Here is a 13,944-nt window from a genome sequence, read left to right on the forward strand (position 1 = left end):
TATCCAAACCTGCCCACAAGAATCGTCCTTCCAAATGCAGCCCAGAGGGCTCACTTTGTGAGAACAGATTGGGGCCCACAGAGATGTGCAGACAAGCAGGAAGGGACAGAAGGCACAGACTGTAGTGATGTCTGGACTCCAATGAGGTGCAACCTGAAAGGCAGAGCCCTTCCCTGTAGGGGGACTCAGTCCTGGCAGGCCCACACACAGAGGCCCTGCGAATGAGTCCAGGACTCACAGCAAGGGGAGCTGAAGGAGTCAGTGAGACCTTCGGGGACCCCGAGACACCAGTGTTACCAGCACAATGGACTTTTCTGACAGTGTGATGACATGTTGGTGTCCTCATGCCTCCCAAGTCCTGGGAGAGAGGCGCAGAAAGTGGTGGGTGTGGAAGCCCCGCATGGGGGTGGATGACGTCCCCTGGCTCTGCCTTCACTCCACTCCAGTAGAGGGTGCAGGCTGGGGGTGCAGGGCACTGCTGGGGTGGCAGCCTTGCAGCGAGGCCGCGTGGCCTGCGTTCCCAGGTGGACGAGCAGGCCTGACACGGGGCCAGTGCTGTGTGCCGTCCTTAATGCTCCTGTATGAGGATGAGGTCCTCCCACCTCTGTCACCAACTATTTTTCAAGCCTTGGTAACAAAACAAAAATCCAGACACTCAAACACGGTGCCACCTAGACACGCCAGGCACACTAAAACAAAGTGCTCTGGTCTTCACATTTATCAAATGCTGCAGATGTTACATATTTTAAAAGGAAGTGATGAGTGTGTCTACAGAAGGGTATGTTCTATCTCTTTCTATTACACTTTCCACTCAAATGCATAAGAATTTGTATGACTGTTATTTAAGTTCTATTTCTTTTATTTAAGGGTGTTTAGCTGTTCAGGGGTCTGATAAGAAATAAAGTCCAGACAGTGTTATTGCCCTTTATTATTCTCATGATTACAACATGATCAGCCTGCATCCTCATTGAGTAGGACTATTTTTTAAATACACTTATTTAAAAAACATAAATGATGTTACTATTTAAAATCTAATGGTAATGCTTTTGAAAAAAATCTCAATAGTAAATTCAGCCAAGATTTGGAGTCAGTAAAGTAATATTATGTGGCGTAATAACAATATTCCCCCCAGTCTGGCCATCGGCCTCCAACATTAAATGCAGAAACCTGGAGCTTCTGAAAATAATAAATAGGACTCTCCCACCATCTCACACAATTCTGTCACAAATGCCAAGAACTTGGCACTTTCTGTGCCATGAATTCAGAGAGATTGTAGGTGAAGTCCTTTCATTCCTCTTGACTTCAGTGAGTATAAATGCAAACTGTAAAGATTTCTGAAGTGGAAAGTCATTTAATTTGTGCTCTGTGCCCACATCCATTCACCCCCCACCACATTCTGGAGATCCCTGCAGTTTCTGGCTGTGCTGGAATCTTCTTTTTGTCTCTGGTGACTAATATTTCATGGCATCCAGGACCAAGCACCCCTGGTGAAGCAGGGACAAGGCCCCAGAAGGGCCAGATGCCAAGGACAGGCACCTGCCCCTCAGAGCTGAGCCTGTCTTTAATCACATCTTTATCCACTCACATAGCACTTAAATCCAATAATGACTGGTGGTCCCAATCTCAACCTGTTTTCAGGCAAAAGCAGAGAAAGAGAAATCCTGGTGCATGTTTCGGTAAAAGCCAGTAGAGGGCAACTCACACTGCTTCCTCACCAGGTTCCACCACCCGTGGCCACTGAGAAGCCACATTGTCCCTGGTACTCCTCACCTGGTGCCATTGAAGTACAACTGCTTCAGAGAACATCACGTCACTGAACCACCTTCCAGCCAGACCACAGGTCCTTTCAGACAGGGTAAAGCCACAACCACATGGAATAAGCTTTGGCCTCCCATGGCCATTTTTATTGGCTGCTCTGTGACTGTGACCATTTGCAAGGTGACTGTATTTTGCTGTTGGAGCCAGACTTGACTTGTACCATTAATATGAAGCCCTTTTCCCTTGGGAAACCAGGTCAGCCTTTCTTCTGAAGATTCCTTCCACTAAACAAACCATTTCCAAACACATCCTTTGTACTGTATGTAGGACACAGCATCAGAAGCTGAAATGGGCTTTCAGAGCCACATGGTGACACAGAATGCCTGCGTCACATGAGGGGAAGTTTCATGCCAGCATGTCTCATAAAAAACAAGGGACTAAAATGAGCCTTCCTTTGCTTCTTTGACACTCTAAATGTCAAGCTTAGGTGGAACCAACTCTTAAATTTTTTTAATAAAAGTAATCCCTCCTTCATCCCTTGCTTTGAGGTGGGCTTTTTATTGTAACAATTCTGGTATTGATATTAATACATTTAAAAAATCTGATGGAAATAAGCAAGTGGGGCTACATCAGACCAAATGTTTTACACAGTGAAGGAAACCTTCAGCAAAACAAAGAGACAACCTACTAAACAGGAGAAGAGATTCATGAATAAGACATCTGATAAAGAGTTAATAATCAAAATATATAAGGAACTCTTACAACTAACACCAACAAATTCAATTTAAAAGTGGGCAGGGGGCACACAGGTGGACAACTGACATATGAAAAGATGCTCAACATCACTAATCATCAGAGAAATGCAAATTAAAGCCACAATGAGACTTCACCTCACACCTCTCAGAATAGCTGTCACCAATAAATCAACAAATAACAAGTGTTGATGAAGATGCAGAGACAAGGGAACCCTAGCGCATCATTGGTGGAATTGTAAACTACTTCAACCACTACAGAAATCAACATGGGGACTGCTCATAAAATTAAAAATAAAGCTGCTACACAACCCAGGTATTTCACTTCTACATATTTACCTGAAAAAAAAAACACTAATTCAAAAAGATATGTGCATCCCCATGTTCACTGCAGCACTATTTACAATGCCAACATGTGAAAGCAACCTAGGTCCCCATCAACAGATGATCGGATAAAGAAGGTGTGGTACATACGTGCAATGGAATATTACTCAGCCATAAAAAAGAATGGAATCTTTCAGTTCCTAGTCAGGGCACATGTCTGGGTTGCAGATGAGGTCTCCACGAGGGGGCACTGGAGAGGCAACCACACGTCGATGTTTCTCTCCCTTTCTTTCTCTCTCCCTCCCCTTGCTAATATAAAAAAAATAATGAAATCTTAGCATTTGCCATAACATGGATGGACCTAGAGGGTATTTTGCCCAGTGAAATAAGTCAGAGAAAAACAAATACCATAATATTTCATTTATATTAGTATGTGGAGTCAAAAAAGCAAAGCAGAAACAGAGCCATAGAGGATGGAAGGTCGCTGCAGCAGTGCGAGGCGTGGAGGAATCTGATGGAAACCTAGAAGCATTCTGAGCAGGGTGTTTACAGACATGTCAAGCTTCTATAGGGGTACCTGCTTTCCAACATGTGAAAGCAACCTAGGTCCCCATCAACAGATGATCGGATAAAGAAGGTGTGGTACATACGTGCAATGGAATATTACTCAGTCATAAAAAAGAATGGAATCTTTCAGTTCCTAGTCAGGGCACATGTCTGGGTTGCAGATGAGGTCCCCACGAGGGGGCACTGGAGAGGCAACCACACGTCGATGTTTCTCTCCCTTTCTTTCTCTCTCCCTCCCCTTGCTAATATAAAAAAAATTAATGAAATCTTAGCATTTGCCATAACATGGATGGACCTAGAGGGTATTTTGCCCAGTGAAATAAGTCAGAGAAAAACAAATACCATAATATTTCATTTATATTAGTATGTGGAGTCAAAAAAGCAAAGCAGAAACAGAGCCATAGAGGATGGAAGGTCGCTGCAGCAGTGCGAGGCGTGGAGGAATCTGATGGAAACCTAGAAGCATTCTGAGCAGGGTGTTTACAGACATGTCAAGCTTCTATAGGGGTACCTGCTTTCCTGCCCCAATCAAGTTATCCTTTTCTGAACATCAAAATTCCCTCATAGAAGCAAACCAGATAATTAGATCTGACACCCAGAACAAAACTCAACTCAGAAAAATTACCCACCCCACCAATGGTCCAAGAGCATTTTCAAATGTTCTTGGAACAGGACCAAAGAGCCTAGAGATTCTGAAGCTCCTTAGAGAAAGGCAGTTTGACAAGTGGAAATTGCCTCTGTCCCTATAATAGCAAGAGTCAGACTGCCCTGTTTTTGTGGAGAACCCTGCTGCTGGGACTAATATCCTACAGGGCCAACCCTTCCCCATCCCAAATCACCCACCAGAAAAAAAAGGCAGACTCTGGAGGCCAGGGACCTGAGACCCAATCTCTCAGCCCCATCTCTCTGTCTTTCCATTTGGGAAACTAGGATAGAAAGCCTCTTCTGTTGAGGTAATTCTGGGGAGTCACATGTAACCAGAAAGCTGCTGGGGTTGTGGGGCACAGGAAAACAGGCTGTCACTACAGAGGGATGGTGTGGGCAGTGCTGGGCATTGGGACTTCTGTCACCTGTCACCAGAATCCATACATAGATCAGTACCCCCAAAGAAAAAAAAATCATTTCACTATATGATAATTTGAATTAAATTTTAAAAAAGCTCCCCGATCTGTTCCATAACTGTTAGCTCATCCTCTCCTGCCTGGTGCCCCTGAACCAACCCCCAAGACCCACGCACAGGCAGGGCACGTCCCTGCATTTTCTGAATCACAGTTAGTATGACGGGAGGAAACAGACAAAAACAAAATAAGTCAAATACCCTCTAATCCACCTACATACAGGAGAGTTAACACCGAGTGGCCATTGCAAACCCCGGAATGGCTTCCTTGTCTGTTCATATCACGCACAGAGCGGCATTTGGAAGACAGATGGGCCGTATGTTTCACACATCAGCACCTCTGTCCGAAGTTCACTTCCATAGACTAGTGTTGGAGTCCTCCACTTACCCACAGGAGCAGACGAGCAAACAAAGGATTCACTTACTGTGTGAACATACGTGTTTCCAGGAGAACCACGCCCCTTCTCATTTCCTGCCCTGGATATTTATTTAAATAGTGGCTGTGGCAGAGCTGTTAGAGATGGCACAAATTAAAAAAAAATTTCCTTCTTTCTTCAACAAACTGTTTCCACTCTGTTTCCAGGTAGCAGAAAATTGCATTGATTATTTTGTGCTTCTCTGGTTTTCTGGCCTCCTATCAACCTAGATTTTAAAAAATAAGTCCAGCTGGGTCTACATTTACAAGGGTCAATTTAGACTAATGTGAAAACAGCTGCCAGGTGCTGCCCTGTGGCACAGAAGGTCTCTGCCGTGAAGTCAGCTTTCTGCTTTCTCGGGAAATGGAACATCTTGTCAGAAGAGATAAGATAGGTTCTCAGTTAGGTGAGCCTCACTGGGCTGGCGACCACCAGGATACATTCAGATGAAAAACCTTTTTGGCTCATTTCTTAAGCTTTTTTTCACCTTTCCATATTAAACTATCAGTATTTGCACCTATCTGGATAAATACCTGCCACCCAAGCCCAGGCCACATTTAGTTACAACCACCTTTTCACAAGAGAGTCTAACCCTCTAAGGTAACGCTCCAAGGGGTCATGTTAACGACGACCTTTCTTAACAAGACCGTGTGCAGTGACAGCTCAGCTAACCCATCTTCCCAAAGTGGGTGGGTAACCACATTCATGAATCAGGCAATACTGCATGTGAAAAGAACACAATGGAATAAATTCAGAATTCAGAAATTATCACACAAAACAATCAATGGTTGCCAAAGAATTCATCAAATCCCACCCCAAGGGTGGTGAGCCTTGGGTTGGCATCTCAGCCCAAACTTCAGGTTCACCTGCTGCTCCTGCCCTTTTCACAGGGACCCAACAGGTCCTCCCACTTCACAGCGCACAGGAATTCCTGGAGCACGTGCCAGCACAATGGGGCCCCACGGAGGAAAGTAGAAAGCAGACCTCCAAATTCAGCACACCCCCACACCTGCTCCTGGGCACCACTGAGGGTGAGCTTGGTAACCAGGAGTAAAAACAGATGGGCTTTTAAAGCAGAGCTGCAAGATGCTGAGACTCAGCTCAGCTGGGCACAGAGTGGAGGCCATATGAAAATCTGTTTTATTCTCCACACGTTCCCCCTGAGTCTGACACATTCAGCTGCCATCTCTGGACACAGGAGGCCACGACAGTCCCACCCGATGCATCTGGTTTTGCGGATGAGCCCATGTTGGGTGCCTCCCCTTCCTGAAAGCCCAGGGTTTCCCATGAGCCCCAATCCTTCTGCACAGGAACATGAGCACCTGAGGGTGAAGGAGCTGGAGATGCAGGAGGAGACAACCAGCAGAGAAAGGTTCAGGTTTTGGGAAGGAAGCAGGGCGCTCACTTTGGGGGAGGGGCAGGCTGTTCCTTCCTCCCAACCGGTAAGGAGCAGCAAGGGCTGTGGACCCCAAGAAGCAAAGACGCATTTGTGCTTCTGTGGCAGGAAGGATGCTTCGATTTAAAAATAAACCATCACGCCATCTAGTTCACAAAGGGAGCCGACTGCCGCTCCTCCTCTCTCCTCAGCCCCGTGTGAGCTTGCTGGTGAATGAAAAATATGTGTGGGAAAATCAGGAGGCAAAAAACAAAGGAGGAAAATAAACACTCAGACATCTTCAAAGACAGGTGCATCGGTGAGGTTTGACTTTGGATTCTTCAAGCAAAATATGCACGAAAGGTTGACTACCTAACCTTTGGCAAGAGAAAATTGCATCTCTTTAGCAAAAGGAGGAGGTTCTTATGTGGCTGCCCTTTAAGGCAGGGCTGCCTGAGCAGGCTCACAAATGGGCCTCCCAGTAACTGAAGACCGGCTTAAAGACAAAGGGCCTACACTCACATCAGATCTGTGGAAAAAGTACCGAGCACTAAACAAAAGGATGCCCTGAAATCACAGAGAAAGGCAGAGGGAGGAAGCAAAGGCAAACCCAGGGATCGAAGTAAAGAAGAAAACCGCTCAGCGGTTCCAGCTCTGACAGTAGTGTCACAGACAGTGGTGCACGATGTGCTGTAAGGGAGGCATTTGCACCAGAAACACACGGGCACATGGGTGGTGCCAAGGCAGGAAGCTAACATGATTAAAGGGGAAAGGGTGTCCTTGAAGAAAGGGAGAGACCGGGGCATCCCACCGCCTTGGCATCAGCAAGGAGCAAGCACTAGGATCCCCGGGGCACGGTGTGCTCTGCAGGCCTCAACCTGGGGCTGAGTGCAAATGGCTAAACAAACAGGTTACAAGTGACATGGCTGGGGCCGTGCCGGGTCCAAGGTGCATCTTTCATATGCATCACGATTTGGAATAACAAAGTGGGTGTGACCATGATGGAACAAGGTGCAGATGGCAGAGAGAGAGAGAGACAGCAGCTCATGCCTTTCATGGGTACCCATGGCCCCCTGCACTTTCTGGAGACTGCGTGTGAATTCTGAGGATGTGGCAGCAGCAGCCGGGGGAGGGGGTGCAGGGGGAGGGGTCCGGGTGGGCGGGATGCAGGGACTCACATAGGTGGATGAGGCTACCCGGGGTTGGGCCCCAGAATGGGAAGACCACGCTGGTACCTTGCTGTCTTTATATACTGGCGGGCTTTCCAATCAGACAGGGAATGTAGGAGGTCAGCCCGACCTCCTGGCATCCTGGGGTCAGTTCCAATGCCACCCGGGGCCCCTACGATTGTCCGAGAGGCTGCCTTGGGGCACATAGTGAACAGAGGGAAATGCACCCTTTTCAGTGATACGATTCAGCACTGCCTGTAGCCCAAATACCATCGCTGCATCCGGGACAGTTCGGGGATTTTCGTCTTTTTGCTCACGTCCATCTTTAGGAGGACCGCTGCCTCCCTCAGCCACCTCTCTCGTCCCTTCTCCGTGATGTCGCTGGGCAAACGCTGTCAACTGGCGATTGCAGTGGAGAGAGATGGGTCTAGGACCAGCGCCGTTCACCCACGGAAGCCGCCCCCCCACCCCCAACACTCGGCCCTGCTTCTCCCTAACCGGCGTGACCTGGCGGGTGGCGGCTGGGCAGCTGAGCAAACAGCTCGCAGGAGGTGACAGGAGGTGACAGGCGCCGAAGGAAGCGCGGGGAGCACGGCCGGCAGCGCATAGCGGGCTGGGCCGCGTCAGGGGCTGGCGGCGGCCGCAGAGGGAAGACGCCCCGGGCCCCGCAGCAGGGCCCCCGTGGCCACGGTGCCGGGCCCGGGGAGGGGGCGGGACGCGGCGCGGCGCAGGCCGCCCGGGCGGGGCCTCGCCGTTTTCGGCCCCCGCTGCCCGTCTACCTGCGCCGCGCGGCCGCCTGCTGGGGCGCGGACGCGCGAGAGCCGGGGCACGGCGGCCCCCGGCCCCCCAGGTCCGTCCGGGGCCGGGGTGGGGACGCGCCGCGGGGGACTGGGAGCAGGCGGCGCGCTCGTCCCGCAACTGCAGCCGCGTCCGCACCGCCGGCCCGAAGGAACCCCTGAGGAGCGCCGGCCCGAAGCCCCGCGGACGGGCCTCCGTGAACCTCAGAGGGAAGCAGCCCGGCGGCAGGGACGCGGACCCCCGCGCGCCCCCTCCCGCGTCGCCGCCGGCCCGGCCTGGACGCCCCCACCCCCCGCGCACGCGGCACGGACACGCGGGGCGCACCCACGCCCGCCAACAAGGGCAGAGACCCGGCGACCCGGACGGGGACGAGGGCCGCTGCCGGGGAAACTGAGGCGAGGGCGACGCGTGGGACCCGCGGCCCCTCCCTCACCCGGCGCAGCCTCGGGGCCCCTCCCCCACCCCAGCCCCGCAGGCGCCCCTCCCCCTCGCTCACTGGGGCGCCCCCTCCCCCACCCCATCCCCTCAGGCTCCCTCCCCCTCGCGTGAGGCGCCCCTTTCCCGACCCCCCACTTCCTCTGAGACCCCTCCCCCAACCGCTCCTCCACAAACACGCGTCCCCCGGCGCCCTCTTTCCCTCAGACACCCCTCCGCACCCCGTCCCCACTCACCCAGCAGCCCCGGGAGCGGCCGGGCGAGGGACGCGGGCGCGGCAGGCAGGAGCGGCGGCAGCAGAAGCAGCGGCAGAAGCCGCGGCGCGAGCGGTGGCCCCATGACGGCGGCGCTCAGTCCATGGCCGCCTCTCCTCCCCGCGCTCCGCGCCGCCGCGGCTTCAGCACCGGACAGCGCCGCCGGCCCCGCCCAGGCCCCGCCCAGGCCCCGCCCCCGAAACGCCCCGCCGCCCAGGACACGCCCCCGCCGCAAGTCCGCCCTCAAGCCCCGCCCCGGCCCGGCCCCGACACGCCCTCCCGCTGCCGGCCCGCCCTCAAGCCCCGCCCCCAGTCCTGCGACCGCCCGCCGGCCCCCGCCCCCGACACCCCCCAGAACGGCCGCCTGATTCCCGCCTTCCCCGGCGCCCCAGCCCCGCCCTCCGCCCCCTTCCGCGCGGGGCGCTCAGCCTCCTCCGCGTACCTCTGTCAGTCAGCCCGCGAGCCCCTAAGCCCTCCTTCCACCTCCGTCCCTGCCTCACCTGCGGACGCCACACCCTTTCCACGCCCCTCGCGGACCCCCTTTTCACCCGCCACACCCCACCCACCACGCCACTCCCCACTTAGAACCCCTTCCCACCCACCACATTCCTCCTGAGGACCTCCCCTCCCCAGATTCCCGTGCCTCCCGCGGAACCCTCCCCAACCACCACCGCCCCTAGGAACACCCGTGGACCCCCTTCCCGCGGAACCCTTTCTTACCCCCCCACACACCCCTGCAAGCTCCCACCCCCGCGGAACTCAGGCCCGCCTTCCCAGGGGGCCGAGGATGGGGGGTTGGGGGTGTGGCAGTGGCCTCCCTCACACGCGCCGAAGGGTCCAAGGGGAGTCAGTGGCACCCCTGGCCTGGGACAGAGCGGCAGAACCTTCTCTGCCGGGACGCTAGGGCGGTGGTCCCAATGCCGTTCCATGCAGAGCCCAGGACCACACGGGGCTCGCCAGCACTTCAGTGGGGCTGGAGCCCGCTGTAGACCTGGGTGGGAACATCACCCAAACAGGCAATGTCAGGGCTCCCTGGAGCGCAAGCTGTGCAGGGTCTGAGTGTGTGTGTGGCCCCGGTGTGTGGGGGGGTGTCCTCAGCCTGGAAAGGGGCGGGGCTTGTGGGAGCCTAACCTGGAGGACGCCCCTCCTGAGATCTGAGTTCCTGTCAGGGGGTCAGGATTCCCTGGGGGGGGGGGGCCTGAGATGGGACCTGCCTATGGTCCTCCCCTCCTGCCTGTAGCCTGGCCTTGTGTTGGCCTCTGTCCCAGGGTCTGGGGAAGGGCTTCCAGGAATTGTGTACTCCCCAGCAGACTACTTCCTCAAGACCTGGGTGCAGCTGTGGTGGTGGTGGTGTGTGTGTGTGTGTGTGTGTGTCAGAGACAGCGGGCATGAATGTGTGTGAGGATGTGTGCATGTGGCATGTGCCCCTCACAGGTAAAGCTCCTGCGGACAGGCCCAGGAGGAAACTCAGAAGCTGGAGGGCAGGACATGGAGCTCCATTCAGTGATGTCACTTTGTGATGCAAAGGACATATTACCAGTTACCCTCCATTTCTCTGTCGGAGATGAGGTTCTATGTCATCTGCCCAAATGACAGTCACTGCAGCTCTCCCAAGGACTGCAGCCTAATTCGCCCAGGACAACTCCAAGGCAAAGTCTGGGCACACTCCACCCTCATTTCAGTGAGAGAGGGAAGAGCTTAGGGCCCCTCCCGAGCCTGCATCCTGGAGGCTGTTTGCTTTTGGGGCTGTGGTTCAAAGGGGCCTGGACTGTTTGTTCTTCCATTGTGTGGCTGGCTGCTGCTGACTGGGTCTTCCTCAGCAGGTCCTGCTTCACCCAAGTGCCCCAACCTCAGGACTCCTGTCACAACACTGAGGGGGTAAACGCCCCAAGAAAGGGAAAGTGGGGAACCAGAGGCAAGGAGGTAATGGTGACAAAGGCACTGGGAAGCAGCTACAGACCCACAGGATGGGCCCGGAAAGGGGGAGGACAGCTCCACCATTCCTGTGTTCCAACCAGAGCAGACCAGCCCCAGGCTGCGCTCCAGAAGCCAAGACCTCGGCTCTGCCAAAATGACAAAGGCTGAGGGCAGAGAAGTGGAGTGTGTGGAGGAGGCAGGGAGGGAGCCATGTCTACACCCCACTGCAGACCGTCACCTCACAATGCTGCCCACCTCCCGCCATCCCGGTGTTAACGGGAACCAGTCACCACTCTGAGGCCTCCTCCAGGGTGGCCCGTGCCTCCTATACCCCCTACTGCAGCACCTCACTGCACTGAGCACCACCCCAGCGTGGGGAAAAGGAAGCTGCACTCCCAGTACTGTTCCTGGGCCCCAAAGCCCAGAAGGAAAGGGCTGGGCTGAGCATGTTGGAGGCTGTGATGCCGACAGCTGTGCAGCATGTTGTCTGCAAGTGCCGTTCCCCTATGGCCATAAGCACTCCAGGTTGTCTTTGTGGGACTTCTCCCCTGGACATGTGTTCGTGCAGATGTGCCTCAGGCAAAGGCCTGGGCTTCATGGAGGGCAGGCAAATGCTCTGTCCTGGAATGCTGGTCACAGCCGAGTGACCTGAGCTGGCAAAGGTGGGCGCTGAGGGCTGCAACTGCTCCCAAGCCCACTCCCAACTCCCACCTGCACCTGCGTCTCTCTGCCTCACACGCTGCCCTCTGCTTTGCTGGGGCTGCTGGAGGCTTCTGTGTGGCTCTTCGGATGGGCTTGCTGGCCTGTGTAGGTCACCAGGCCTCCGGCTCCTTGTCACTGAGTCACGGTCACCAGCAGAGAACAATGAGATGAAATGCTAACTTCACAAAGACTGGGCCCCAGACCATGATCACCATGACAGAGAGGCACCACGGTTATCCCCATTCTGCAGGTGAGGGGACAAGCTGAGGAGACTCAAACCATCTTCCCAAGCAAGATCCCACAACCACTGAGTGGTGGCACTGGGGCTCAAAGCCATGGCAATCTTGCTTAGAGTCCAGCGACATCCTGCCATCGCCACACTTGCAAGTTCACCGTCTGATCACTTGGTGAGAAAAGTCCTGAAGCTGGTCCCCACGATGGCACCTCAACGCCTGCAGAGCATAGGTGCTGGGCGTCACAACGGGCTTTGCGATTGTATCAGTTTCGTTCACTTCAGGTTAGTGGTAGGAGGAGACCACTAGCCGCATGCACTAATCTTCACTGAACTTTACACTTAGCAAAAGGTCACATTCTCTCAACAAGCTCACTAATCCACATGCTTCTGGAAGACATTCATATCCTCCGGTGCTTCCCCAGAATGTTCTGGATGGAGAGGTGGTACGTGGAACCCTGGCTGAGTCTCCAGGCACAGCAGCGGGAAGGGATCAAGTCAGAGCCCTGGCCGCTGCCTCCCCTCAGGGACACCTGGCCCAGGACTGCTTCTCCTCACATTGTCACCCAGCATGCAGGCATCTTGACCCACGGGCGCACAAGACAAAGGAGCAGGCCTCCATCAGACCAGGGCTGTGCCCGGCGGGGCCTCCATTTTCTTGCCAGTCCTGCTTGGGGCCAGGGTATGACATACCCGAATGTACCATCTCTCACCCACGGGGGCCCTTCCCATCAGAGTAACTGAGTGCTGCCATGTGGATGTCACAACGAGGCTCTGTCCTGTGAGGCACCACTTGTCCCCCCACAGTGAGCGAGCCCAAGGACCACGGACCACCAGCCTTGATGGGCGGAATGACAGTCCCCCTTGGAGAGGCAGGTATATAGGTCTCCGAGCACACGGAGCAGAGCTCTAAGACCGCAGGGTGGTGGGCTGAATCCTAATTCAGAACTGATACGATGTCATTGGCAGAGCCAAACCAGTACAGCTTTGCATTCCATTTGGACTCGAGTTCCCTCTTGGCAGCATTGGAGAGCCAGGTGACTTCCGAGACGGGTGGAGAGCAACTCTTACTCCTGCTGTGAAGTATTAGTAACACCCGGGGTACCCCCGTGGTGCCCACACCACGTGTGATTCGGCAGCACGAGCTTCCTCGCATAGCACATGTTACAGGGCATAGCAGGGATGTCTGAAACAAGGGGAAGTATGTGTGTTACCTCCAGTTTCAAGGGCTTCGTCTCGACACCTTGCTGGTGGGAGAGGAGGAGCACCGCCCAGACTTTAGAACCAGAGTGGGCAGCCTACGTGACTGGCCCAGGCCTCACAGATCAGGAGGCCAACCCGAGCGGGAAGCCAGACTGGATGGCACAGCCATGCCGGAACGTCCCACAGCTGTCTCAGAACTCCAGGACCGGGATGCTCCTGGCACGACCCTGATGCTGGGGTGGTGTGCAAACAGCACGAGAACCAGGTTGAAGGGGCTCCTCCTGGCTGAAGGCAGAACAGTGTGACTGTTTAAAGAAATGACTGCAACAGCCCTGGCTGGTGTAGCTCAGTGGATTGAGCACTGGCCTTCGAACCACATGATCACGGTTCGATTCCTGGTCAGGGCACATGCCTGGGTTGCAGGCCAGTTCCTGGCAGGGGACACACCAGAGGCAACCATACATTGGTGTTTCTCTCCCTTTCTCCTTCTCTTCCCCTCTAAAGATAAATAAATAAAATCCTTAATAAAAAAAAAAGAAATGACTGCAACGGAGTCAAACCCATCAGGCCCAGATATGTGTTTGTTTGTGCGCCACGACACCAGGACTGGTGCCCTCCAAGGCTGCAAAGGCACCAGCTCACTCTTCTACAAACTGTGAGAGGATCAGAGCATGTTTCCTGCCTGATCGCAACCATTAACTGTCGATAACTAGAAGTGCGGTCGATAACTAGAAGTGCGGCAGGATGTCATCCACGTGGTGGATGCATTTTCTGCCACCTTGGTCCCAAAGCACCAGTTTTGATAACCGCCACAGATTTTGCAGAAGGCCCCGAGTTTAGCAGGGAAGCTCCAGCATGTTGCTGGAGTAGAAATCCAGGGCTGGACACTCTGGGGAGGGGAGAGGAACAGTTTTGCTTCACCGTC

The 13,944-nt window shown here is 54.2% G+C and overlaps 1 protein-coding gene across 1 annotated transcript in view; it reads right to left on the reverse strand.

Moving 5' to 3' along the window:
• Nucleotides 1-9,107, reverse strand: part of PTPRN2 (protein tyrosine phosphatase receptor type N2) — a 385,188-nt gene extending 376,081 nt beyond the window's left edge. Inside the window, exon 1 of the mRNA XM_037049518.1 lies at nt 8,948-9,107. Coding sequence (XP_036905413.1) covers nt 8,948-9,050 — 103 coding nt within the window. The 5' untranslated portion in view covers nt 9,051-9,107. The remainder of the gene's footprint in view (nt 1-8,947) is intronic.
• Nucleotides 9,108-13,944: the final 4,837 nt, after the last annotated feature.

Source organism: Sturnira hondurensis, unplaced genomic scaffold, assembly GCF_014824575.4.
Source record: "Sturnira hondurensis isolate 20B ecotype Veracruz unplaced genomic scaffold, ASM1482457v3 Scaffold0006496, whole genome shotgun sequence".
Classification (NCBI taxonomy): Eukaryota; Metazoa; Chordata; class Mammalia; order Chiroptera; family Phyllostomidae; genus Sturnira; species Sturnira hondurensis.